The sequence below is a fragment of the Acartia tonsa genome, chromosome 14 (assembly GCF_053477335.1).
Source record: "Acartia tonsa isolate MP-2025a chromosome 14, ASM5347733v1, whole genome shotgun sequence".
Taxonomy (NCBI): domain Eukaryota; kingdom Metazoa; phylum Arthropoda; class Copepoda; order Calanoida; family Acartiidae; genus Acartia; species Acartia tonsa.
This window is the reverse complement of record NC_137273.1, coordinates 33565070-33592408: the sequence shown is the minus strand read 5'-3', so window position 1 is coordinate 33592408 and position 27339 is coordinate 33565070. Positions and strand designations below refer to the sequence as shown.

At 34.6% G+C, this 27339-nt stretch overlaps 6 protein-coding genes and 1 long non-coding RNA gene across 9 annotated transcripts; 6 read left to right on the top strand and 1 right to left on the bottom strand.

Moving 5' to 3' along the window:
• Positions 1 to 442: 442 nt before the first annotated feature.
• On the bottom strand, positions 443 to 4582 carry LOC145306494 (uncharacterized). Of its 2 annotated transcripts, XR_013875015.1 has the most exons (5): positions 3528 to 4582; positions 3062 to 3129; positions 2765 to 2832; positions 2215 to 2333; positions 443 to 1457 (listed from the first exon to the last, which is right to left on the bottom strand). It is a non-coding gene; the product is annotated as an uncharacterized LOC145306494 (long non-coding RNA). The 2 variants fall into 2 exon arrangements; XR_013875014.1 differs by having other exon boundaries at positions 3062 to 4581.
• Positions 4583 to 5569: 987 nt separating this feature from the next.
• LOC145305432 (uncharacterized) lies at positions 5570 to 10134 on the top strand. The gene is made up of 6 exons (XM_080147049.1): positions 5570 to 6638; positions 7179 to 7294; positions 7559 to 7727; positions 8195 to 8747; positions 8967 to 9122; positions 9543 to 10134. Exons 1-6 carry the CDS (start codon positions 6611 to 6613, stop codon positions 10132 to 10134), a joined length of 1614 nt encoding a protein of 537 aa, XP_080003175.1. The 5' UTR covers positions 5570 to 6610.
• Positions 10135 to 10332: 198 nt separating this feature from the next.
• LOC145306493 (uncharacterized) lies at positions 10333 to 11870 on the top strand. Its single transcript, XM_080148622.1, has 4 exons — positions 10333 to 10505; positions 10733 to 11049; positions 11275 to 11498; positions 11713 to 11870. Exons 1-4 carry the CDS (start codon positions 10416 to 10418, stop codon positions 11853 to 11855), a joined length of 774 nt encoding a protein of 257 aa, XP_080004748.1. The 5' UTR covers positions 10333 to 10415; the 3' UTR covers positions 11856 to 11870.
• Positions 11871 to 11940: 70 nt separating this feature from the next.
• On the top strand, positions 11941 to 14401 carry LOC145306492 (uncharacterized). Of its 2 annotated transcripts, XM_080148621.1 has the most exons (3): positions 11941 to 12852; positions 13164 to 13361; positions 13772 to 14401. In XM_080148621.1, exons 2-3 carry the CDS (start codon positions 13191 to 13193, stop codon positions 14396 to 14398), a joined length of 798 nt encoding a protein of 265 aa, XP_080004747.1. In that variant the 5' UTR covers positions 11941 to 12852; positions 13164 to 13190; the 3' UTR covers positions 14399 to 14401. The 2 variants fall into 2 exon arrangements, with proteins under 2 accessions (XP_080004747.1, XP_080004746.1); XM_080148620.1 differs by having other exon boundaries at positions 11943 to 13361.
• A 293-nt stretch (positions 14402 to 14694) lies between these two features.
• Positions 14695 to 18761, top strand: LOC145305431 (uncharacterized). The gene is made up of 5 exons (XM_080147048.1): positions 14695 to 14735; positions 15077 to 16395; positions 16728 to 16814; positions 17296 to 17637; positions 17950 to 18761. Exons 1-5 carry the CDS (start codon positions 14695 to 14697, stop codon positions 18759 to 18761), a joined length of 2601 nt encoding a protein of 866 aa, XP_080003174.1.
• Positions 18762 to 19494: 733 nt separating this feature from the next.
• LOC145305947 (uncharacterized) lies at positions 19495 to 21754 on the top strand. The gene is made up of 4 exons (XM_080147844.1): positions 19495 to 19872; positions 20098 to 20229; positions 20734 to 20844; positions 21040 to 21754. Exons 1-4 carry the CDS (start codon positions 19790 to 19792, stop codon positions 21122 to 21124), a joined length of 411 nt encoding a protein of 136 aa, XP_080003970.1. The 5' UTR covers positions 19495 to 19789; the 3' UTR covers positions 21125 to 21754.
• Positions 21755 to 22655: 901 nt separating this feature from the next.
• On the top strand, positions 22656 to 25453 carry LOC145305946 (uncharacterized). Its single transcript, XM_080147843.1, has 3 exons — positions 22656 to 23552; positions 23786 to 23853; positions 24169 to 25453. The coding sequence occupies exons 1-3, from the start codon at positions 23536 to 23538 to the stop codon at positions 24402 to 24404; spliced, it is 321 nt and encodes a 106-aa protein (XP_080003969.1). The 5' UTR covers positions 22656 to 23535; the 3' UTR covers positions 24405 to 25453.
• The last annotated feature ends 1886 nt before the right edge of the window (positions 25454 to 27339 follow it).

Here is a 27339-nt window from a genome sequence, read left to right as displayed (position 1 = left end):
AAATTTTTGGACTTTGCCAAAAAAAAAAACTTGGTAAAATTTGACCAACTTTTTGGTAAAAATTGACAAGGTAAATTTTTAGGCTAAGTCCAAATTTTTGGACTTTGCCAAAAAAAAAAACTTGGTAAAATTTGACCAACTTTTTGGTAAAAATTGACAAGGTAAATTTTTTGGCTAAGTCCAGATTTTTCCAAACAAACATCCTTCTACTTAATGATAAACATCGCAAATAAAATATAATGAGGAAATATTCAGACCTAATACTTTCCAAACAAAGCATCCTTTTACTCAGCACTATTTGCTTTCGTTATATGGAATATGAAATTAATAAAATATGATGATAATGATTTTATTTAGAATTTATTTCATATTATAACATAACAGGTCATATAGATATTATCCAGGTCAATACTGAAACTACAAAAGATTGGCATCTAAGATAACAACAGTCTACTACTGATGCCTAAATGTCGATTGATAACAGTGCCACCTGGAGAGGTAAATTGTAATGCTGCTTTTATGGAGATTAATGTACTGAAGAACAATCAGGCAAGTCTCCTACCTGGAGGTACTCTGACTATTTGGCTGGAAGTTATAAAACCTGGACCTGAAAGTGCAGTATCCTGTCTCTCTGGTGACCTGGAGAATTGTTTTGAGGATCCAGAGTTTACTGATTGTTTGATAGAAACTAGTACCTCCAAATTAAAAGTGCACAAGTTTATACTTGCCTCAAGATCTCCAGTATTTAAGGTAGGTTTTTCCATTCTTACTTGTTAATTAAATTCTTGTCAATATTTTTAGGTAAATTTTTAGGCTAAGTCCAGATTTTTCCAAACAAACATCCTTCTACTTAATGATAAAAATCGCAAATAAAATATAATGATGATAATGATTTTATTTAGAATTTATTTCATATTATAACATAACAGGTCATATAGATATTATCCAGGTCAATACTGAAACTACAAAACTTACTAGTATCGTTTCTGTAAATAACATTTTTTAGAATTTTAGCTTGTGGAATGTTTGGAGCTCTCGAGTAGAACTTAATTAATAAACACCGATTGGGCGGATTGTAATCAATACGCTTTATATGTTAAAGTTAATATTTTTTAGAATTTTAGCTGTGGAATGTTAGGTGTCAACATTGTCGTCATAATAAACACTGATTGTAATCAATACGCTTTATTTAAGTTAATTTTAACTGACTAACAGAATATTCTCTGTTCAACATTGATCGTCATAATAAAACTTATTAGTATCGTTCTGTAAATTATTTGTTAATTTTAACTGACTAACATATTTTAACATATTTTCTCGGTTCAACATTGTCGTTATAATAAATAATGAAATTTTTTGTATAATCTGTGACTGTTACATGTTGAGATGGAACTCTCGTTGTTCTCCATGGAACTGCAAAGCTCCACGTACTTCAAAACTGGTTCAACTCCAAAATCCTGAAAAAGAATATTCATTTTTAAATTAAGCAATTAAAGGATTAACAAATCAAAAAGGCCTTACAAAAAGGAAAGTTAACGGTTTTGGGAAAATTTCATGGAGAAAGTAGATACAGCTTGTGTATGTGCCTGCTTATTAGAGAAAGTTTAATTCAGTTATCAATACATAACCAGACTGAGAGAAACTAAGAATGTCTTATAACGGGAATTTGGAGTTATGGTATGAATTAAATAGTCGTATGTTAGTACTAAGAGAGAGTCTAGAGATTAGAGCCAGAACTGACAATGTCGAGATCCAGAGGGAGGTTTGTAAGAGGTTATATCAACATGGATGGATTACTACACATCTTAATCGCTGCCGTCCTTCCCCTCTGCTGCCCGCCGCTGCCCAGGCTGCCGAACTGGCAGCTGTTCTTCACGAAGTAAACATGCACGAGGATGAATGTAATGCTGTTTAGATTTTAATAATATCCTGAATGTACTGTTTCAATAATATAAAGTAGTAAAATCTAATTTTAAATAGCTACCTATCTAGTACATTATTTTTATGTATTAACTTTTGTCTAACCAGTTTAATATCTATCTAATAAATTTAATAATAGCTTAATTGTTAATATAATTTAGTGTGTCTGTGTATATTAACTTCATATTTGTTATGCTTGTATACATGGAAACTACCTTTTGGGGCCGAGGTGTTGCCGTAGTTGCGTGTAGGATTATTCCAACTATCTTTTATTACAAATAATTAAACACTTACTTTTAACGGATGAATTTCTGATGGCAACAGCTTCATGTTGGTGCTTAAGAAATGTTCCACGGTCGAATTGCGGTCAGCTTATAATCAGAGAATACACCCAGCTGTGTGCGAAGCTAAACCTGAAAAAGAATATTAATTGAAATATAATTTATATATATTTTTAATATTATTTTACATAAAACACATCTTATAATATCTTTCTATTAAGGGTATAAAACTTCGTTACGCTTAAAACAATCATAAACCTTAAAGGGCGAATATAGGTTGGATATAATATGAGCTTATTTCAAAGGTGCTATTATATAAATTATAATAAATAATTTAAAGATAATGACATATCTAATTGTATTAGTCTGTTTACAGCTTATAAAACCTGTCTAACTCAAGATAATATTATGTAATTAGTGTGGTTCCCTAAGAACTCAAACACTCTACCGGTATCACACAAGGCTTCGTAGCAAGGTTGAATTAAAAAGGTTTCGTTAAAGGATAGTCTTAATAACATGGCCTAAAATATCCATGTTCTTATTAAAATTATTTTAACACTTACTTCTATGTAAACCATTCACTAATTGCAGCGCCCATATATTTTCTCACGAATCTGATTCCTGGTTAAGTCTGAAAAACAATATTAATTGAAATATAATTTGTTAATATTTCTATTATTATTTATATATATTAATAGTAGAATACTTTAAATATTAAGAATAGGATAAAAAGTCGTTCTTATATCATATATCAAAAAGGTTTAAAAAATTATAAAACAAACAGTTTATCGAAGTAGCTTAAAACCATGCGTAAGGTCCTAAATTATATTGATTTTTTTATTACATTATTTAAAACTTACTACTAAGTGAGCCCTTCTTTAATTGCAGCGCCCAAATAGTTATTTCTGATGAATCAGTGTTGCTGAACCTGAAAAACAATATTCAATTTAAATATAATTTATTAATATTTCTTACATTCATATATATTAAACCCGGATTATTTAATATTAAGAATAGGATAAAAAGTGTTTCTTAGATCAAATCAAAAAGGTTTAAAAAAGGCTTAAAACAATTATCCTATTATATATATTAATATTGTTCTCTTTTACAACGAAGCTTTTTATTTATTTTAATCTATAGCTGAAACTCAAATTAAAAATAGGATGAGGCCTCGACTTTTCTCTTCCTACTTTAAGTGCCCCTAGAGGCTTCTAAGGGGCATAGCCGCTAGTAAAACTTAAACCGTTAATCGAAGGCAGCCTAAAACCGTACGCTCAAGGTCCTATATTATTAATGTTTTTATATTAAAATTATTTAAACACTTACTTTTACGCAAACCACTCTTTGATTGCAGGGTCCATATACTAACAGCCAAGACTGAAGGTGGACACGTACTTTTTTAAACATCTGACTATCATCTCTTTGATTGCAGGGTCCATATATCAACACTAACAGCCAAGACTGGTAGACAAGTACTTTTTTAAACTTCTGAATATATAGCTCTCTAGGAGTTCTTAACTGACATTCATATAAATCTTGTGACATGGACCATCTCCTGTCAATCATACTTGGATATAACACGTATTTTCTCTAAGAGACTTGAACTATAACACTCATTGTTTACAATAGTTTTCAATCGGTATAGCGGCATTCATGCACATGCTCTGTACAGGTATACAACTTTATATTGAAAAATATTTCTTTTATATCCATTGCAATATATTTTTTTATATTTTATCGATGATATTTCATTTAAGTCATTGCCAAAAATATATTACATTCACATTAAAAAAAATTTACATTTATTTAACTTTCGTAACCCTGTTTTCAGATGATAAAATCAACGTGCTGGACAAAGTTGCCAAACTTTAAAAAACACCTTATGTATATAATATCATTTTAATATTTTACCGGTTAATTAATTAAAACTGCATAACTTATATAATTCATGAAATGTTATTATTCGTTGCAATTTTACGATTAAAAATATAACTGTCTTGCAAAGTGTTTTGCCACCTATTCAATCTGTATGTTGGCAACCGTAACTTTCCATCGGCGCAATAATTCAACTGGACTATATGACTACGGTGCATTTTTGTATTTTAGTAATCATTTTTAGTGAAATTACAGTGAATTAAGACGTTAATATGTATCATTCTGTTTTATAATTCAAATTTTATCATTAATTATTGAAAATTCTTTCTAAAATATTCTTCGTATTCGTTTTTTCTCCCATTTTTGGGACTCTTTTTAGCTTACGTAATATACAGGACTTTTTTAAATGTAAAATTAATAAATATATGTCTTGCACCGTAGTATAAACGGATTGTCGCAAATATAGGAGTACAATTATAAGAATGAAACTACTTTTTTGGCCCAGAGGTGCCGGAGGCACTGGCTAAAAATAACTGTTTTTAATCTTATGCTTTTAGATTTTTATATTCGTAGAAAACCATGCATATAATACGATATGCTAGTTACCTAGTTTTTTGGCGTATGAATGAGAACACCTGTTCCTATCCACCGGATTCGAATGAATACGAGCTATTTTTATTTTGTAATTTTTTATTTCTTAAATATTCTACCTTTTCAGATAGTTCTGAATAACAGGCTATTCAAGTTAATCACCTGGGTACGCGTACATCATAATAACAGGTATGGGTGTATATTAGCTGTATAAGATTTATTTTTTTTCTCCTGCTACAAAATTTGTTCTAAATAAATAGGGGGGGGGGGGGGAAGTTTTGACACATTTGCGTAAACAGGGAGTATAGGCTTTATCTTTGGACTGAGAGTATAGGTTATTAGGGATAAAATCATTCTTATATGATGAATTTTCCCAAGTTTTAATATTTTTTGGATAGGCCTCCAGGTTCCGGAGCTCCAGGCCTTCTCCCCCCCCCCCCTTGTTTAAGGACAAATAAAATACCGGAAAGTTAAAAAACATTAATCACACCCCTCCCAAAAATAAACAAGACAAACAAAATAATCATTCCTCAAATTAGGATGGATCCATACCAATACCACGAGCTGCATGACAGATGGGACGCCCTCATGGTTAGGATGTTGAGACTCTTCTCCAAGCTAAATATTCGAGTTCAAGAAGAATCATGTGGCATTGATGACGCTGTTGAAATAGTAAAACTCTTATACCATCACGGTTGGGTAGAGACACACTTAAAGAAGATTGAACCTATGCCCGAGAATCTCTACGAGAACGAGAGACCCCGCCTGGATGATACCGAGAGACGTGTCATTGACCATGAAGCCGACTGTGCACCTTTCCTCACCAACGTCAGCCCTTTTTTCTAAATAAAATCCAGAGTAACAAGGTAAAAACTACGAAATTATTGCAGGGGTGTATATTCTGCTCCGGGGGGGGGGGGGAGGGGAGGGGGAAAAAAGAAATAAGTGGATCAATGATGGAAGTTGCTTCAAATCACATGCTCTTGTTCATGGCTAGTTGTCTTTTGTAGCAGGGGAAAAAATTGTTTTTAACCAAAAAATGTTTCAGAATTCTTTGAGTTTCTTCATTAAAAAACGCTTTAGTTTTCTCATTTTTAATTCAATGTTCTTTCCTTTCAGGGAAGAGAAAGGAGAAGCTAGGAGAAGCCGAGCTCGCCGCCGGCGATTTCATCCAGCCTCCGGATATCCATGCTGAAAGCGAATTTTAATTGTAATTTGTGGCGTTATCCTCTTAGAAAATTTTGTTTGTATTATTTAACTCCCCATCCCCCCCCCCCCCCCCAAACTAAATTGCTGGGTTAGGTTAGGCTAGGTTAAGTTATACGGCTAGGTAGAGGCCAGGGGCCGTTTTTCTAGGGGGGGGGGGTATTTCCTAAGAGGATAACATCAATTTGTTCTTTCAGAACATTTACGTTAACCTCTCTTTGATTGCAGCGCCCATATATTTTATAATTAAGTACCCATGGTGACAGTGATCGAGCCCCACTGGTCGTGCAGATATATAATTTCCTGCATATAAACATTAATAAACATTATTTACCCCTAAAGCCGACGATTACGTATGCACGTGTACAGTTTTTTAAGCTTCTGGCTATAGCTCTCTAGGAGATCTTAATTGATATGTTTTATTTTTTGTTTTTGTTTTTTGATATTTTTGTTATGTTGTTTTTTATTATTTATTATTATTTATTTTATAGCAAATTAACAAATTTTCTGGGTTCAACATTGTTGTTATAATAAAACTCCATGCAACTGCAGAATTCTGCAAAAGTCACGACCAGTGGGGCTCGATTATATATGCGTTCGTCGGCTTTTCAGGGAAGGCAGGAAATTTATATAGGTATTATCCAGGTCAGGACTGGAACAAACAAAATTTTATGTATATATTGTATATAGTTATTTTTTTCAAAGTAAAAAAATGTCAGACCAACGCTGGATGACGTATGTATAATTGGATCACAATTTTGATAGGTAAGTTTAATTAATTTTATAGACAATCAAAGAATAAATAAGGGTATTTTCTTGTTTGTAACTCTAACTCTTTATTTTGTGAGTTCCTTTGACATTTAATTTTGGTTTCAAAAAGTGTCACTCCCCCCCCCCCCCCTTTTTTACTTTCTCCTTCTTTCGTTATATGTAAACAAGTAATAACCTTATTATTATAACCAGGGGTGTATATTCTGCACAAGATTTATTTTTTTTCCCCTGCTACAAATTTTTTTATTTTTTTTCCCCCCTAGATTTTTCTGAAAAAGTAGGGGGGGAAATAGAAAAATATTTAAAGAACTCTATACTTCATTTATTTTATCCCTCCTACCACACATTTCTTTAGTTTTTTTTCACCAAGGAGGGGGGGGGGGGAAATGGAAAAAATGTTTTCAGTTTTCTTAATTTTTACATTTTTTTTTCCTCCAACCACTTATTTTTTATTTCCACCCCCCCCCCCCCCCTGAGCAGGGGATCCCATGCAGAATATACATCCCTGATTATAACATATACTTCTTATTTCAGGAGTTACCTATACACCCCTGTTAGACGTTATTGCAATGGGAGACAATTTGATTGGTACACTCTCTAAAGCTCTACTGAAGCGTATAAGAAGTGGAGATAAGACGAAAAATGTACAGGTGACTTTTTACAACTAATTATTTCTACATATTTAAGATGAGACCTTACTTTTCATTACTGTACTTAAAGTATAATCTATGCTCGACTTTAATTTCTATTTTTCACTTGCAGTCAGCGCACTATAAACATGCTTGCTCTTACACCAGTATAGTCATATGTACTGTAATCAATTGACACGTGTAGCTTGCCCAAATAACGATCCATAACAACTCCCCTATATTATTTTAAATAAGTAATTCACTAATTATGTAATCTTTTTCCAGTTGCAGCATAAACTGAGGTCCATAAGAAAACTCTTCTGTAATGCAACGAGAAACAGAAAATGGCGCAAGAAACCTCCACAAAGTGAAGACAGTCAGCCATTACTAGAAGAAGAACAGCAGGAGGATTTGATGGATGTGGAATATGAGAACGAAACTGCATCGTCAAAAGGTAACCTACAATATCTGTAATATAAAGTAGAACGATGTCGGTCTGTCTGTTTGTTGTTTGTTTGTCCAAATTCCCACAAACATTGTCTCCCAATTTTTGTTTTTTATTTTCCTTTCAATCTAAATTTCAAACAATTGGTTTGATCAAACGTTAGTTAAGTTTGTCTCAAGATATCCTTGTTCCAGGGGTGTATATTCTACATGGGATCCCTTAACCTAACCCACCTTCACCCACTCTCTACATTTATCTACTTTTTCTGGAATTTTTAATTTTTTAACTTTCTAATTTGACTAGTTTTTCTTTACGGCATTATCCTTATACTAAAGTAACAGGATGTCTGTGTGTCTGTTCAAAAGGATCTTGCTAACCGCTGAACCGATTGGGTTCTCCTTTACAGGGTACCTTCACATAGGTCCCGGGAAGGTTTATAACTATAAAACACCATGTTTAACATCGTATTTTTTTAGGTAAAGTTTGTACAGGCTGCAATACCAACTTCACAAAGGAAACCGAAAGTATATGTTATCAATGCTACGCAAACCAAGTTTTGGAGCGATTAAATAACAATCCTGAAGAAACAAACTACATTAATATTGTTGTAGACAATATTAACAACAATAATACCAACGATAATAATGATGCAGACAATGACAGCATTCAAGATGCCGAGGACTGGGAACACGTCGAATTGTTTGATATACCTGAAGATGATTTTGACCCAGATGATGACGATGACCCTGATGACGAACCTGATGGCGAACCTGATGGCGATCATGACGGGGATCCCTTCAAACATCTTACAGAACTTGAGAAAGAAATTGTTAATGATTTCAGAAGCGTTTGTGTTCTAGACAACCCCATCTCTCACAACAAAGTTAGAATCATCCTGGCAATTCTGAAACGCTCGTGTATTTTCAAATTTCCGTCATATAATACATTATTCAAACCCAAATACAAAGTTGAAATCAAAGAAAACAAATATAATCCTACAAATGCTCCTGGTTCACTGATTGAGTGCAGGTATGTTTATATACGATTTAGAAAGCGTAGCATTTCTATAATCATTACCAGAATTTCCGTACGTCCATTTTAAACATGTCGATTTTTCTCCTTTTTTAACAACAAACTTTCAAGTGTTCTAATTATCAGTTTGATCATTCTTTGGTATATTGCTTCCTGCGACAACTTGAGAACAATATTATAAGCTATTATTAGTTAAAAATATATTTCTTTTTCCAGATTCCCTACCTATGAGATCCTCCAAGACGCCATCACAGACTTTAAACGGTTGAATGGACAACAGGCCGTTGATGATCATATAACTTTTGACATCTCGGGCGACGGAGTGAAAGCAGCTCAGGGATCTCATATCTCCTATTATACTGTCTGGATTAGGTAAGTAATTAATATATTGTGGATTTGAAAGGGTTGGGTTGGGATAAAGTTCTTTTCATATACAGCATGACCCTCGAAAAAATATTTTTTAGGATTGGCACCCTATATTTCAAAGGATATCAAAATATTTGTTTTACATCAATTGACAGCCCAGATTTTTAAAGCAAAAGTTTAGGAAACCATTCAATAAAGAAATAAGAAAGAAAACTAAGTTTACAATTGATACTTTTTTCTATTGCATACATATATAAAAATCTGTCTTACTGTATACCAGGACTTAATTAATACCATAAGTAAACCTAGTTTTTACCACTTTTACGGTAAAATTTTACCAGCCTTTACGTTTTATAAATCAGTAACTACAATTTTAAGTCTAAGGTATTAAATGCTATTATTATTAATTCTTCTTTATTATTTCAGGTTATTCTTCAACAAGGATTTCAGTGTTATATTGCCAGTCAGCATATTTGAGAAGACGAGGAGGCGTCCCTACAGTTACAACTTTCTGGATAATGTTACCCGATTCATCAACAAACTAATTCAAGAAGGATTACCTGGACATACCTTTCAATGTAGAACCATCATCCACGATGCCGTTGCGAGAGCCGATGTATTCGGCATTCTTGGCCATGGATCAAAAAATGGATGCCCACACTGTGACCTTCCAGGGATGGCTTTTTCACAGACTTATCTCCGTCAAAAGAACTTGGTATTGTTCGAATCAATGAATGTATTTTACCCCAGTGACAGTCAAAATATGGGTACGCCGAGGTCTGACGAGAAATTCCGCAAGTTAGAGGAAAATAATCAGAACATGAAAACCAGTTTTTCTGAGCTTGACCCGAGCTTGGATTTAATACAAGATACCCCCAGTGATCCGATGCACGCGTTGCACCTGGGCTATGTAAAGAAAGTGATGACGTACCTGAAGAAAGGACGTAATAGTTATCCAGAATTGGAAGAAGAAGACTTAGTTCAAATGGAGAGAATTACAGGGATGTACTGCATTTGACTAAAGAAATGACGCGTAAAATAGGTGTTTTCTTCGCGCATTTCTCGGCACTGCGATAAAATTCTGCATTTTTAGATTTATGTCTATTACACATTATTTGTACGCCTTGTTATGCCGCTTAAAAGAGTGTTAGTTTGAAAAGTTTAAAGAACTTAAATTTTGAAAATTTTCTCCTTATCACCCATATTTTACCATGAACTGCAGTAACTCCAATTATAGATGAAATCAACGATCAATTGAAGCTTGTTGGCGATTTTGATCGCGTTCCCCGTACGTCCATCATGCGCCTGACAGAGAAGAAGCTAGCCCTCAATTTGAAAAGTTCTGAATTCAAAGTACTGGGCTTTTACCATATGATATTTTATGCAGAGGTAGGTTTTTACCATATTATAATCTTTTTAGAATTTAAAGCTTATTTCAGTTTCATTATATTGTATAGCAATAACATTCTTTTTAAATTTGCGCACGTGTGCTATATTATATATATATTTCTATTGAGGAGGGTGGACTTCCAATAAGTATATAGGGCGAAGCCCCTAGAGGCTAGGGGCGAAAGAGCTAGTTTTCCCTTAAATTATTACAATGTTTTTTTTTCCAGTTGGCAAATCTTAAAGATGAACAACGTCTGATATGCAAGTTTTTATTCCACATATTGCGCTGTCTCGAAGAGCATATAACAACTGAACGTGTGGCTGAGCTCAAGACCATGATAATGGTCCTGAACTCAAAATTGGCGGAGATGTACGGCGAATCGTGCTTGAGTTACAATACTCACATGCTTTACCATATGCCGGAACATGTCCGCCGATTTGGACCATCCATGGCGTTCAGTTGTTATGCTTTCGAAAGTGCCAATCATGTGATTGCAACTTACATCCGAGGATATAATTTTGGCCTTAAAGAGGTTTCAAACAGGTAATACTATTTTTTTTTAGTTGAGTTCCTTTGACTTTTAGTTTTGGTTTCAAGAAGTGTCACTTCTCCCCCCCCCCCACTCTTTACAAATTTTAATGTAATTTTTAAAAATGTAACATAACTTTCTTTCCGTGTATTGCTGATCAAACACTTAAGCTATAACGATTTCACCAGCAACATACCTTTCCGTTTAACAGCCATTAATGACATAAATGACATATTTAGATTGTTGATATTTCACACAGTGAAACCGTACATAAATGAAAAGCTGGCTGTCAGGGGAAAAAGGAATGCCAACAAACGAAAGTTCGAAAGAAATCAATTCTATACAGACTGCCAAGACCTCTACTTTGTCCCAGACTGCCGTCGTGATAAAACAGTATGGTTGGTCCACAAAGTGAGGACATTTTTTCCGGCATACACCTTTCCTGAAGATTCCAGAAGAATAGGTAGGGGTGTATATTTTGCACATGATTAATTGTTGTATAGAAATATTTCATGAACTATACATTTCATCTAATTCCTTTTTAACCTACCACAATTTATTTGTAATTCTCTTATCATGCCAGGAGGAGAGTGTGGTAAAGGGGGGAGGGGGGGTCTAGGAAATATGAATTAAGTTTTATGGTTTTAAACACTGAAAATATACACCCCTGGTATTAGGAGTAGGCAAGACTGACGATCCCGAAGACTATAGCCATCCTCCAACACAACTAGCCTCCAACCTACTGAAGTACAGAGTAGCACATATCTCCGTACACCTGTTGCATCAAGATGTCTCCATCGTAATTCCTATCGGAATTTAATTTTGTACATTGAAAGCAGAGAAAGGGGGGTGGGGGAAATGACACTTTTTGAAACCAAAACTAAAAGTTCCATATTGTACCCTTATAAAACAACTGCCATGCAAAATGACAGATCTGTAACTGTTTCTTTAGTTCAGTTCCTTTGACTTTTAGTTTTGGTTTCAAAAAGTGTCACTTCCCCCCCCCCCCTTTTGTTATAATATGTATGTAAAATGTTGTAAAATTCAACTGAAGGCCCTTCCCTCTTTATTTGGAATTTATGTGAAATGTACTTTAAAATATTTTTTTCATTAAAATTATTTTTTATAGCTAATTTTAAAAAAGGCATTTCAACTAAATTTAGCAAAACCCTACCTTTTTGGCCATCGATGGGTATGAAGTTAAAGTGTTATAAGTCTAGTCTGTAATTTGAAAGAGTACATGTTTGCAATTTAATTTAATTTTACATAAAATTTTAATTTCTGTCTACACATTTCAGATTTAAAACTATGCAAATTGCCCATGCCAACGACCTGGATCCAACAGCGTAATTTCGACTGGCAATTGATCAAGCTAGATCCCAAAATGACGAGGACTGGAAAGAGTGCTAGTTCTGTAAAGGTAAAAATTATATTTAAGGCCTAATTTACTATTGTACAAATTGCTGCTACCCTTCGCTCAAAAAACTTATAAATTCGCATGTTACCGGATCGAAAGGAAAACCTTATCGGTTCATGCTTAACAGACCACAAAAGATTATTGACCAAGTATAATTATTTATTAATTTTCCACAGTGTGTTTAACATTTGATATTAGTAATTAAAATTCTAGGGGCGTAGCCACTGCTATCTAATATCTTTTTATGCATTGTAAATACAACAATTATTTCTTGTTTTAGAACAACAAGCCTACTGGAGGTGGCAAACCTAATGGTGCCAGAGGTGGAAGTGCCAAAGCTCCAAGTGCCAAAACTGGAAGCAACAAATCTACTGGAGGTGGCAAAGGTACAACAGCAAAGGTAGGGTTTTAAGTTTTATTGTTATCGGTTTTTGGTTTGTTGGTGTTTTGTTGTTAAACTAAACTTACTAACATGATGTCTGTTTGTGGGTTTGTACCAACAAATCTCGTTAACCGTTGAACAAATTGGGTCCCTCTAACCATATAACTTAACCTAGCCTAACCTAACACAGTCATTTTGTCGGGAGAGGGGGGGGGGGGAGGGTAAAGTTTTAAAAAATAGAAGAAAAAAATTAGGATAATGCCGGTGTTGTTTAAAACTATAATCCTCGGTAAGTAATGCTTTACAATAATTATCTATATTATTTTTAGAACACAACTAGAACCACAACATCTCCAATGAGGCCAATAAATATTACCCCACCTCCATCTCCACGGGCACGGCACCACTCCGCGAGTCAACGGACCGCGAGAGTTGTAGTTCCTCCTGCAACATCATCACGATCCCAGTCCCAGTCATCACGACCCCAGGGATCATCTGGCCCTTCTGGTGAGATGGAAGAAAGCGAGGTATTATTTTTATTTCATTTTGTCATCCAGAGGATACAAATTACAATTATTTAGGATATATATCGACTTAGCCTGGAAAAAATAACTTGTAAGATTTGACTAAATTTTTGGTAAACATTGACCAATAAAAATTTACCTTGTAAATTTTTACAAACAAGTTGGTCAAATTTTACCAAGTTGATTTTTTGGTCAAAGTCCAAAAATCTGGACTTAGCCTAAAAATTTACCTTGTCAATTTTTACCAAAAAGTTGGTCAAATTTTACCAAGTTTTTTTGTTTGTCAAAGTCCAAAAATGATGGAAGATGCTTAGGATCACTTGCTCTTGTTTGTGGATAGTCTTCTTTTCTACCACGTAGTTTTTAAAATACCAAGACTTGAAAATATGTGGTTTAATATGTTTCATTTTAAGGATTTGTTCACCGGGGCCGTTATGAACCAAATTCAGAACCAATTTCAGCAGCTACGTACTTTCTTGACCTCACAAATGAAAAATCAACTAGAGCCCATTAATGCGTCCATCAGAAACTTGGTAAACAAAACGTCCACAAACCATGAGTTAGTGAAGAATGAAATCAAAGACCTGCAAGACAGTGTATCAAGAGATATGGCTGAAAATACTAAAACCCTGAAAACAGAAATGAAGAAAACCGGCCAAATTGTGGAAACCTTGGTGACTGATCTAAGAAGACTGACCAATGTGGATGAGCTTGATGAGGAGGAGGCGAATAAAGGGCCTAGTGAGAATCAGGATGTTGTCGTGGACCAGATTTTCTCACCAGATTTTTACAGAGAAAGAATAAAGAACCATGACCCCTTGGAAAAAGATGGTTATATGAGAAGAGAAGAAATTATCTTTTTCATCCAAAATTTCGAAGACTCACGGAAAGTGGATATAGGCTGGCAAACCTTACTGAAAGTATGCCGAGACATCATAACCTTCACGTATGTCGTGTTCGAGCAGTTCACCTTTGACGCCCGCATCACAGCTGCCTTTTGGACTGCTCCGGAAGTTATTGATGACGAAACTGGTAAGTAAATATTATTTTGTAAATTTGACATGATGAGAAAACGTTTAAAACAGGGAGAAGGGAGGTGGGGGCAAGGGAAATAAACCGAATAAAAGGGGCATTCCTATTCTTGCTAGCAGGTGACCATGTACAATAATCTTTTTATATATATATTTTATTTGTGAAAATAAATCTTGTGCAGAATATACACCCCTGGTACAATAATAAACATGTACCTATGCAGAGTTAATTGAAAATTTCATTATTATTTCAGTGGAACGTTTCTTGGATCATTGTAAGTTAGTGCTTAACGAGACGTACCTACATGAAGCTATCCCACCAAATTTGTGGAGAACAGGAACCTATGTGTCTTCAAGCGACCTTTTTCTAGTGAGGAACCACATACAAGCTTGTAGGTAATTCAATTATTTATCGCATCTATTCCGCGTCTATTAAATGTGAAAGTGGTAGTTTTACAAAATGCATTTCAATGTTCTTTAGTTAAAAAAGTAGTTTCACGAAATGTTAACTGCATATTGTATTCTTGTTAAATTGTTAAACTACATTTCTATGGCATATGTTTCAAAGAATTTCAATTTTGTACCATGTATTTTTTTATGTGGCAAGACTTTTAGTTCATCTTTTCTTGATATATGTTATATGTTATATATTGAGACTGTTTTGATATAAACCCTTTTTTTATCTAGGTTCTTGCGCAATTTCGAACACACTTTTAAAGAGGACGCGACTGGTTTTTGTGAAAATAAGAAGAGGGCCGAAGATTATATGCTTGCTAATGAGGATCCTGTCTGCTGGAGGCTATTTCGAGGGCTGGTAACGCGAAAACAAGAACGCGCATTGTCAACCCCAAACTACACGTATGAACAGGTTTTTGAAATCAAGCCAAGGAAGGAGACAAGCAATAAGAAAGGCAAGAAAGACAAGAAAGACAAGAAAGACAAGAAAGACAAGAAGGAAAAGGCACAGAAACGATCAGCCTTACAGATGTGTGAATTTTATCTGGCCCCTGCAGAGATACAAAGAATTAAGCGGCGTATTAAACCGAAGACAATCACAACTTCAACACCAGGTGTTACAGCCGAAGACAAGAAATTTTACCACATGTTAGGTGCCCACTCAATGGGTTGCTTACCCCACGAAGTTCAAGGAAAGAACCCGATTTACTTGAGAATAAACAATGACAGGTCGAGAAATTCATTTCAGATCAAAAATTATGCAGACATGGCAAAGAACCCCAAGCAATTTTTCAAGACAGTCCATAGTAATAAGAAGGTTATACAAAGAGCTGTAATGTATTATTCGTACGCCACAACCAATTTGAAACCAGAAATGAGTGAAGAACAGACAAAGATTCACAATGCCAGTGAGAAAGCAACTAGAATTTCAAGAAATAGAAAGATGAATGCTGCTGATGAATCCACTGCTGATGATTGCACTGCTGATGATTCCACTGCTGATGATTCCACTGCTGATGATTCCACTGCTGATGTATCCACTGATGGTGAAGACAATGCTGTTGAAGACAATGAAGCTGAAGGCAATGCTGTTGAAGAAAATGGTATGGAAAACATTGCTGATGAAGAAAGCAACAATGGTGAGGAGCTTGTAATTGATGACGGAGGCGACGACGTTGAAATGAATTCAAATGATGATCAGATTGGGAATGACTTACGCATACCACCCGCGGAGAATCCAGCAGTAACTCCAGAACCAGTAAAGCACCCAGTAAAGCCACGTAGGTTATATGAAGATCCAATTGTCAACAGCCAGTCCAATAATAAACCCAAAGTAAATGTATTTAAAAACATCACAAGCTCCAAAAGGAAGAAGCATGGAAAGGGCTCGAAAAAGTCGAAGAAGATAATTATTTCTGAAACAGACGATGAGGGCCAAAATGTGGGAAATCTTGATGATACAGTCCCAATGCAAGATGATGAACAACCACCAAACTTTCCACCACTGCAAAGACAGAAAGAATTTTATGGACGAAATAATTCAATCACAGGTACATATTTGTTGAACATTAATTATTATTTATAAGTTTTATCTTTCCTCGTATTGTGTATATACTGCACAAGATTTTTTTTCCTCTGCTACTAATTTTTTTTAAATTTTTCTTCCCCCCCCCCCCTAGTTTTTTTTCACCAAGTAGGGGGAAAATTGAAAAATATTTAAAGAACTCTATGATTTATTTATTCTATCCCTCCTACAACACATTTCCTTTTAAAATTTTTTTTTCAACCAAGTAGGGGGGGTGGGGGGGTGGAAAAAATGTTTTCAGTACTTGCTTTTTGTTTGGAAACGTATAAAATTAATGTATAAATTAATTATTTACAGGCAACAGTAACGAGAGACAGGTGACTGGAAAGGCAACAAGTGTCGTGGAGGAAAGCAGCAGTGATGAGAATGATGAGGATGCCGAAGGTATTGTTATTTATAGTTTGAAAAACGTAGGAACTGTATCACCTAAATTTAAGTTTATTAATATTTTAGTTGAGAAGTAGTCTTAGATAAAAACCCTGTGGATTAATTTTGTTTTAAGGGAAACTTCGTACAGGCCCTGACAGGGTTTTAGGCTAAAATTTGTATGGGCGCAGCCGCTATCTATAATACTAAGTAGCTTAATGTCTGTCCGGCCGTCAGAAGCTTAAGATCTCAGTAACCACTGAATCGATCGAGGTTACGGTAAAATTTTACCACCTTTTAAATCGTATAGGCTGGTAAAATTTTACCATAAAAGTGGTAAAAACTAGGTTTTTTATGGTATTAATTGTATCCTGGAGATCGGATTCTACTCTTCTGTGTATTGGTCCTGCGGTGATTTTAAGCTATTTCCTTGGAGGGGGGGGGGGGGGGTTGGGTAACATTTATACTATTTGAAATAATGACTATAATAATTATTTAGATGATGTGGCGATCATTCCAAAGAACCGGGAGCGAAGGCAAACCGCATTGGAAGCCGAAGCAAAAACCAAGAAAAGTTTACAGCTGGACAATGAACCATCATTCGAGGTGGATAACGAAGATGACGGAAACCAGAGTGACGAAATTGTGGAGGTTGAGGACAATGAGGGCAAGAATGACGGCAATGCAAGTAAGGAAATTCGGATACATCCATGTGGAATAATATTACCCAAACTTGCCATTATAATTCACAACCACACGGGTCATTATGAGGTTGTTGCAGTAGGCTCAAATGTTTCTATATACAACCAAATGGAAATTTTAGAACTCATCAACATTGACGGTAAGTTACAGGTCTTAATGTAATAAATGGGGGGGGGGGGTGGGCGAAAGTGACACTTTTTTGGGGCTTTTATTGGCGGTTCTCGGCGGTGGCGACGCCGTTTCTTCACAGTTCCATATTGTACCCCTATAAAGCAACTGCCAATGCAAAATTCCCCCTTTTATCTTTGATTGGCATATTAATATAGGGTAAAAAATATTGCTTGTTTTCATTTGAATCTGATTAATAGTAACTAATGTTCATATAGGTATGGAAATAATATTGAAGCTACAATTATGTACATTTGCTTTAACATTTTTTATTTCTTTGTAGGAGAAAAAGCAAAGTGGAAAAAAGATGGAGAAGAAGGTGAATTACTTTCTGACATCAAAGAAGAAGCACCAGAGAGTGATGATACAGATGAAGGTCATCAATCAGACCCAGACACTGGAACTGGCAGTAGTAGTAGTAGTGAAGAAGAAGAAGAAGAACGCAGGCCAAAAGCAAAAGTGGCCCAAAAGCCAAAGCCTACCAAAGAAGCTCCTAAACGTCCCAGAAAACAAACAACATTTCCATCAACGAATCAAATTGATGCGGTGTTGTACAGAAACCAGAGCAGAGCAAGCACGAGCAGAGCACAAATTAATTCAAGCCGGGAATATGCTGAAAGCGCAGGCACATCAAATCCTGATGAAGACGTAAACCCAGAACCAGGTTGTAGTTATAGTCAACTCAGTCCAGAGCAAGGTTGTAGTAATAGTCAACTCAGTGAGCAACCTAACCAAATTAAGCTGCAGCAAATGTTGAACAGAACAAATACACATTTGCCCGATTTCGGCCAGCGTGGTGAGGCTCGGACAAGAAGAGATGCCAACAAACGAGTAAAGGACAACATGAAGAAGCAAAGATTGTGGGAACAGGGACACAGGCCTGAAGATGATGAGTTAGAGAAGAAGAAAAGATCAAGCTCCAGACCACCACAGAGAGCAAGTTCTCAACAATGTTCTCAAAACATAAACAATTACGGTATCTTTGGCAGCTACATTACAGCTGATTCGGGAAAGGGGTGTATATTCTGCACAAGAAATATTGTTTGTCCACGGCTAAAAATTTTTAAAATTTACAAATGTTTTCAGTTTTCTTAATTATTACCTTTTTTTCTTACCTCCATCTATTTATATTTAATGAAATATAATATACATCCCTGAGCAGACTTGGAAAAAATATTATACATCCGATCCATGTAGAATATACATCCCTGGCAGAATGGAGACAAGTATTATCCGTCGGAACTTTCGTCTGAAAACGAAGAACAAGACGAAGAACAAGACGAAGAACAAGACGAAGAACAAGACGAAGAACAAGACGAAGACCTGATTATAGGTCGCAGTCAATCCCAATAATTCCAGGACTTTACGTATATATATATTTATATGTAATTTTTTTTGATTTCATAAGTTTCATCTTCAATTTTTTTTTATAATATCTAGAAAGGAGTCTTTTCCCAAAATGCATTTGAAGTTAATTTAGTGAACCGTATATTTGAACCTGTTTAAATGTGTTTAAACTCTATTTATATGGCATAAATTTGAAGAAAGTTAAATTTTCTACCACGTACTTTTACCATCTTAACAAAGAAAAATATGCAATTCACAAAATTAAGTTCAAATGCATTTTGTGAAACTACCCCTTTCCACCAATTAAGTTTAATGAGCTTAAAGTTAAGAGCTTAAACTGAAAATTTTTTGTTGTATAATCTGTCGCATTTTTTGTAATTCAGTATATAGCAGTTGTAGTTTACCCCCTAAACTAAGGAAAAAAAGTATTCAGAACTAGCTTTTGTTAATTTTATATATTTGTTTGATTTTGTATAAAAATATTATATATATGACAGTTATCGTAGGGAATGTTTTAATTAATACGGTGGTAGATTTCCATGGTAAAATGCGTAATGTTTATGTGCTGTAATTAAAAAAGAGAACGTTTCAAATTTGTATAAACTTTTTGTAAATGTTAAATTTGTCTATATACTTGTTTACAATATAAGATATACCAATATGTGATCTTGCTGGCCACCCTATTATATTAAAATTCCCTACGTCAGTTTTTTGGACATTTATTAATGAAAATTTAATACCAGTGATAATTTGTTTCTTTTCAAATTTAATATAGAATGTCCGACATGACAGCCACAGCAGCAGCCGACTTAGAGAGAGACGAACAGCACGAAGAACAGAAGCCGGAAACCACAAGTGGGTGAGTAATATTTTAATATGTATAAAACGAAGTAGAATGATGTCTGTCTGTCTGTCTGTCCGTCCGTCCGTCCCTAGCTATATTTTGGTAACCATTCATCGAATCGGATTCGACAATCCATCACAACATAATTACATAAATACATATTACATATTTTTTGGTAATTACTTCTTTGGGCAAAGGTCCGATTACCTGGGATATATAATATATATTTATATATTTCAGTGATAGCGAAAAACAGAAGAACGAAATGAGTGTGTCTGAGCCTGAGCTGCCTGCTAAGCTGGATGACCTGCCTGATACCCCTCCTAAATCGTCTGATACAGAAGATTTGAACCTAACTTTGGATTGCACTACGTAAGTTTATTTATTTTTGTTACCATTCTATTTCTGTTCGGAAGGTGGTAGTAGCCGGATTGAAAAGAGTAGGATAAACATTATTGTTATGGCGAATAATTATAGTTTCATTCAGGGGTGTACATTACGCACAAGATTTATTTTGTTCCCGTGGTACAAAATTTTGTATTTTTTTCCCACCTATTTTTATCTCACCAAGTAGGGACGGAAATGGAGAAATATTGAAAGAACTAAAATTTTTGGTCCTACCACACATATTTTAGTTATTTTCCCCCCACCACCTGAACAGGGGATCCCATATAGGATATACACCCCTGATATTTCAAATTAGCAGCTACGCTAAACCCTCTAATATGAAGTATATCTCTTAAAGTTTCTTTTGCCACTCCCTTCCCTTGCCGGTACCTATGAGAAGAACCCGATCTGTTCAGTGGTTATCGAGATCCTTCGGTACATAAACACGGACATCCTGTTACTTTAGTATTATTTTTTTTTATTTTTCAGGGACGACGATGGATGGGAGACAATGCAGAAAATAAAACAAGACCTTAGGGCAGCAAAGCAAAAAATTGCTTCTTTGGAAGAGGAGATCGCTTGTTTGGAAACACAAACAAAGTAAGAAATTTTTTTCACTTCTTTTTTTGGTATTTAATCCGGGCGACTGTGTTGTAAATGATTTTTCGGTACAGACAAATTCACCTTTATATATTACAAAACTAGCAAGTATGCCTCTAGGGGTAAGGTGGGAGGGGTAAATGTGGACCAAAAAAAAAGTTTACTATTTAATTATAATATGATTGCTTAATTCAGGGAGCAATCCAAGAGATGTCCGGCGGCACAAAAGGATGACCAGAAGGTCGGACAAGCCTCTGTTATGGAAGGAGAAGCAAAGTAAGATATCCTATTATATAAAGTAGTAAGCGTTTTTTGTTTGTCCCGAAGGATAACCGCTAAACCGATATTGTACTCCTTTAAAGTGAAGCTTCTTATAGGTCCTGGAAAGGTTTTAAACTATTTTTGTGCAGGGTGTCTTCACCCCCTTCCCCAAAAAATATTTTTACTCTTCTGAAACTGAAATTGAAAATGGGAAGATGTTGATTTTTCCCCTTCCAACCTTAAGTGCCCCTAGAGGTTTCTAGGGGCGTAGCCACTAGTTTCTTTTAATAATCTTTTTTCATACTTTATCCGGGCGACTGTGTTGTAAATGATTTTTCGGTACAGACAAATTCACCTTTATATATTACAAAACTATAGCAAGTATGCCTCTAGGGGTAAGGTGGGAGTGGTAAATGTGGACCATAAAAAGTTTACTATTTAATAATAATATGATTGCTTAATTCAGGGAGCAATCCGAGAAATGTCCGGCGGCACAAAATGATGACCAGAAGGTCGGACAAGCCTCTGTTATGGAAGGAGAAGCAAAGTAAGATATCCTGTTATATAAAGTAGTAAGCGTTTTTTGTCTGTCCCGAAGGATAACCGCTAAACCGATATTGTTCTCCTTTAAAGTGAAGCTTCTTATAGGTCCTAGAAAGGTTTTAAACTATTTTTGTGCAGGGTGTCTTCACCCCCTCCCCCAAAAAATATTTTTACTCTTCTGAAACTGAAATTGAAAATGGGAAGATGTAGATTTTTCCCCTTCCAACCTTAAGTGCCCCTAGAGGTTTCTAGGGGCGTAGCCACTAGTTTCTTTTAATAATCTTTTTTCATACTTTATCCGGGCGACTGTGTTGTAAATGATTTTTCGGTACAGACAAATTCACCTTTATATATTACAAAACTATAGCAAGTATGCCTCTAGGGGTAAGGTGGGAGTGGTAAATGTGGACCATAAAAAGTTTACTATTTAATAATAATATGATTGCTTAATTCAGGGAGCAATCCGAGAAATGTCCGGCGGCACAAAATGATGACCAGAAGGTCGGACAAGCCTCTGTTATGGAAGGAGAAGCAAAGTAAGATATCCTGTTATATAAAGTAGTAAGCGTTTTTTGTCTGTCCCGAAGGATAACCGCTAAACCGATATTGTTCTCCTTTAAAGTGAAGCTTCTTATAGGTCCTAGAAAGGTTTTAAACTATTTTTGTGCAGGGTGTCTTCACCCCCTCCCCCAAAAAATATTTTTACTCTTCTGAAACTGAAATTGAAAATGGGAAGATGTAGATTTTTCCCCTTCCAACCTTAAGTGCCCCTAGAGGTTTCTAGGGGCGTAGCCACTAGTTTCTTTTAATAATCTTTTTTCATACTTTATCCGGGCGACTGTGTTGTAAATGATTTTTCGGTACAGACAAATTCACCTTTATATATTACAAAACTATAGCAAGTATGCCTCTAGGGGTAAGGTGGGAGTGGTAAATGTGGACCATAAAAAGTTTACTATTTAATAATAATATGATTGCTTAATTCAGGGAGCAATCCGAGAAATGTCCGGCGGCACAAAATGATGATCAGAAGGTCGGACAAGCCTCTGTTATGGAAGGAGAAGCAAAGTAAGATATCCTATTATATAAAGTAGTAAGCGTTTTTTGTCTGTCCCGAAGGATAACCGCTAAACCGATATTGTTCTCCTTTAAAGTGAAGCTTCTTATAGGTCCTGGAAAGGTTTTAAACTATTTTTGTGCAGGGTGTCTTCACCCCCTCCCCCAAAAAATATTTTTACTCTTCTGAAAATGAAATTGAAAATGGGAAGATGTTGATTTTTCCCCTTCCAACCTTAAGTGCCCCTAGAGGTTTCTAGGGGCGTAGCCACTAGTTTCTTTAAATAATCTTTTTTCATACTTTATCCGGGCGACTGTGTTGTAAATGATTTTTCGGTACAGACAAATTCACCTTTATATATTACAAAACTATAGCAAGTATGCCTCTAGGGGTAAGGTGGGAGTGGTAAATGTGGACCATAAAAAGTTTACTATTTAATAATAATATGATTGCTTAATTCAGGGAGCAATCCGAGAAATGTCCGGCGGCACAAAAGGATGACCAGAAGGTCGGACAAGCCTCTGTTATGGAAGGAGAAGCAAAGTAAGATATTTCTTTTAATATTATTTTTTCATACTTTATCCGGGCGACAGTGTTGTAAATGATTTTTCTGTAAAGACAAATTCAACGTGTTCCTTTATTTATTAAAAGCGAGTACTAGCAAGTACGCCTCTAGCTGGGTAAGGTGGAAGGGGTAAATGTGGAACCAAAAAGTTAACTACTTAATTTAAATAAATTATTATATATATATTGTTTAATTCAGGAACAAAACAGCTGCAGCTGGCTCTCCAGAAAATTCGGATGAGAACGAGGTTAAGGAAGTCACTGTTATGGAAACACCAGCAAAGTAAGATTTTTTAAAAATAGTTTTTACTACTTTATCCTGGCGACTGTGTTGTAAATGATTTTTCTGTACGCTAAACCCTCTAATATGAAGTATATCCTTAAAGTTTCTTTTGCCACTCCCTTCCCTTGCCGGTACCTATGAGAAGAACCCGATCGGTTCAGCGGTTAACAAGATCCTTCGCTACATACAAACAAAAATCGTTTTACTTTGTAGTATAGATTGTTTAATTTCAGGATGAAAGACCAACCGGATTTTGATATAATTTATGAGAACATAAAGAATCCAGGACCAAAAAGCCCAGGTATAGTACAATATTTATACTAGCGACTGTGCCCAAAGCATATAGTGAAACATTTCTGTACTACATTGTATTATTACACTAGGTTAGGTTAGGTTAGGTTAGGTTAGGTTAGGTTAGGTTAGGTTAGGTTAGGTTAGGTTAGGTTAGGTTAGGTTAGGTTAGAATAGGCTAGGCTAGGCTAGGCTAGGTTAAAACTAGAAATATTACTCTTTCTATTAATACACTAGGTTAGGTTAGGCTAGAAAAAAAAACTATTGTAAAATTGAAGTATTTTTTTGTAAAAAAAAGTAATTTTAAAAAATATTTTAATTTCAGTGTATGGGGTGTCAGATGATGAGCAGGAGATGTTTGAACCACCCCCTCCAGCATCAAAACTGAGTAGGCGCAAAAGAAGTGCAACACCGGGGAAAATCAAGACCTGCGCCCATGGACGCAGTCCCCGAAGCGAGCTGCCATTGAACACGAGACTCATCGAATGCACCTATATGTGCCCAGACTGCCGCGTCTTCTTTCACAAGAGGCAAAAACAAAGAAAAGAAGGACAAAAGTAAGCTGATGTATAATAGTCCTTCCAGTCAGATCATATATAAACTATTTGTGATAAAAAAGTGATATATATCAAGATATCTTGAGTCAAAAATATGTTTAACCACCTTTAATTTGTACGTACATTAATCTATATGACAGTTTGACAGTTTTGTTCTGACGATGAAAATATTCATATAATATTATATTTGAAACCGCTATTCCTATATAGCAAAATTTTTGAAAATTTAATAATGGAAAGTAACTTCGTAATATATTTTTCTTGTATAAAAATGTTCTAGTATAAAGTACAATTAGAATCCAGATCTCAGCAATTAAAACCTATGTATATTTGTGTTAATTTCTCAGCTTAAACCGATTAAACATGCAGTTATATTATCTGTAAAACTATGTAATATTTGGTCATTTAAACCACGTCTAGAATTATAGACTAATTAAGAAAATTTCTGTGAATATATACCTATATAGTATCGCGCTATCGTACCTATGTAAATCATTATGTAAAAAAATATGTTTAAGTGTTTCAATCAATAAAGTTAATAATGAAAACAATTTTTTTTTTATTTTTGCGTTTTGTGTACAAGCGAGGTTTTTCTATAATTAAGGTCGTTTTTTACCACTTTCTCGTGATTTTTACCACCCGTTTTTACCACAATTATTGGTAAATTTTTACCATATTTACCCTATTTCTGGTAAAATTTTACCAGTTTAGGGCAAAAATATTACCAGGTGTTGAACAGTTTTACCACTTTTTTGGTAAAATTTACCGCAAATTTCTGGTAAATTTTACCAAAAAAGTGGTAAAAATTGGTCAAAATCTGGTATAAATTTGCGTCCTAAAATGGTAATATTTTACCGGAAATCTGGTAAAATTTTACCGATAATTGTGGTAAAAATCGATGGTAAAAAGCGTCTCGGAGTACCACTAAAAGTGTTTTTACCACGATTACGGTAAAATTTTACCACCTTTTAAATCGTATAGGCTGGTAAAATTTTACCGTAAAAGTGGTAAAAACTAGGTTTTTTTATGGTATTAATTCCGTCCTGGGTGGGTGGATACTAACAACCTTCCCAAGAGAAATTGCCAAAAAATAACCAAATATATTGAAAAGGTGCCATTAAGCAGCGCCATTGTTGTAGAAACATGAATAAACATTAGACTTTTTTAATATATTTCTTTGCTAGCCTAAAAAGTTACTTTAGGGGCCTAGAAATACATGTAAAAAGTTGTATCTCTTTGTCTCTTCTGGCGAACTAGCGCCAGGCCTCTAAAAAATCAACAGATAACAGTAGCACGGCAGTTTTAACAATTTCTCAAAAATGTGAAGGTTTTTAGCTCTTCTGCACATTTCAACTTATACAAACAAGACCAAATTTATGAAATCCAAAAAAAATAAAGTATAATATAGTATAATAAAAGTATATAATAGTTATTTATCATATTTTCGTAATATTGTGAATGCTAGAAAGGATATTAAAATTATTTCAACAATTTTGGTCATGTGATCAAAATTTGAATTTTCCTTCTACTATTGCCCCCTCTGGGGGCGAAGTAGGTGGAAATTTAAATTTTTGTCACTTGACCTTAATATTGGTGAAATAATTTTGAATGACCTTTCTTGTATAAGCAATATTAATAAAATATGATACTTGGTTTTGTCTCATTCTCTATCTTTTTCTTAAATTCAAAAAAGTCTATCAAAAAATTTACATCATCTAAGGGTGAACAATAAATATCTCTGTCTATTTTTCTCTATATTTCTTCCCCCTCCCTCACTTTTCTCTCTCTCCTTCTCTTTTGTACGTTCATTTATACAATAGAGATAACCTAGAGACAGCACAAGGGAATTTTGTTTACATTATGTATCAGCTATAAATTGTTGAATATCTTAGGTTAAAGCTTTCCTTGGGTGAAATATTTGAAGAAAATATTTCTTCCATCATATAATGTGAAGTGTATGACACAACATATAATAAGTTAGTTATAAATAATTTAATTTCTTATAATAAAGTTATCTTTCTAAAAATTATATCATAGCAAAATTTAGTTGCAAATAATGTTGCCTATAGGGCTGTATTTCATATACAACAAAAAGTGAACAAAGGTTTCTTTTTAAGAAAAAAATGGGGTCAGATTGACCATCTATGTCTAATGTTTATACCCACATCAAATATTAAATTATAACAATGTACAGTAGAGTGGATCAATTTTGGACATTGAATTTGTAATCAACATCTACAGTTTAAACGTCATATAAGAAACCTAAATATAAAAAATTGATTTTGTCCTTGAGGGGAAATAGGGGGAAGGTGTTTCCATGCATTAAAAATTTTAGAAGTTTATTCTGGAGGTGCAACTTTTTTTCTTTCAAAGTATTGCTTTATGCATCTTTTTGAATTTGTCTTGTTGATTAATATAAGAATATCAAATTGGTTTTAAAAAATATTCATCCAAGCATGAAAAATCTTAAATTAAATGTAAAATCTCTTGGTTTTTAAATTTATTTATGGATTTTTCTTGCTAGGATCAATAGTTTTAAAAACAGATTTTTTATTCTTATTCTACTCTTCAAGACCAAATTGGGAAGGTGCATAAAGCTATACTTTGAAAGAAAAATAATTGCCCCCCCCCCCCAAAAAAAAAAAAAAAAATTCTCCCCACAAGTGTCTTTCTAAAAGTTTACATGCATCAGCAAGCCTCCCCATTATTTAAAATATTTTCTTTTCATTTTTTGGTCTCTTATATGATGTTCAGACAGAAAGTGTATGTAGCACATTTAAAATTAGAAAATCATTGAAAATCAAGCCACTCTAATGTACAGCATTTATTTCTTCAATTCCACAGTACAAAATTATTCCTGTATTTAAATTTAACATATCATATAGGAAAAAATATTCTTGTATTTAAAATTAAAAATCATGTTGGAATTTTTTTTACAC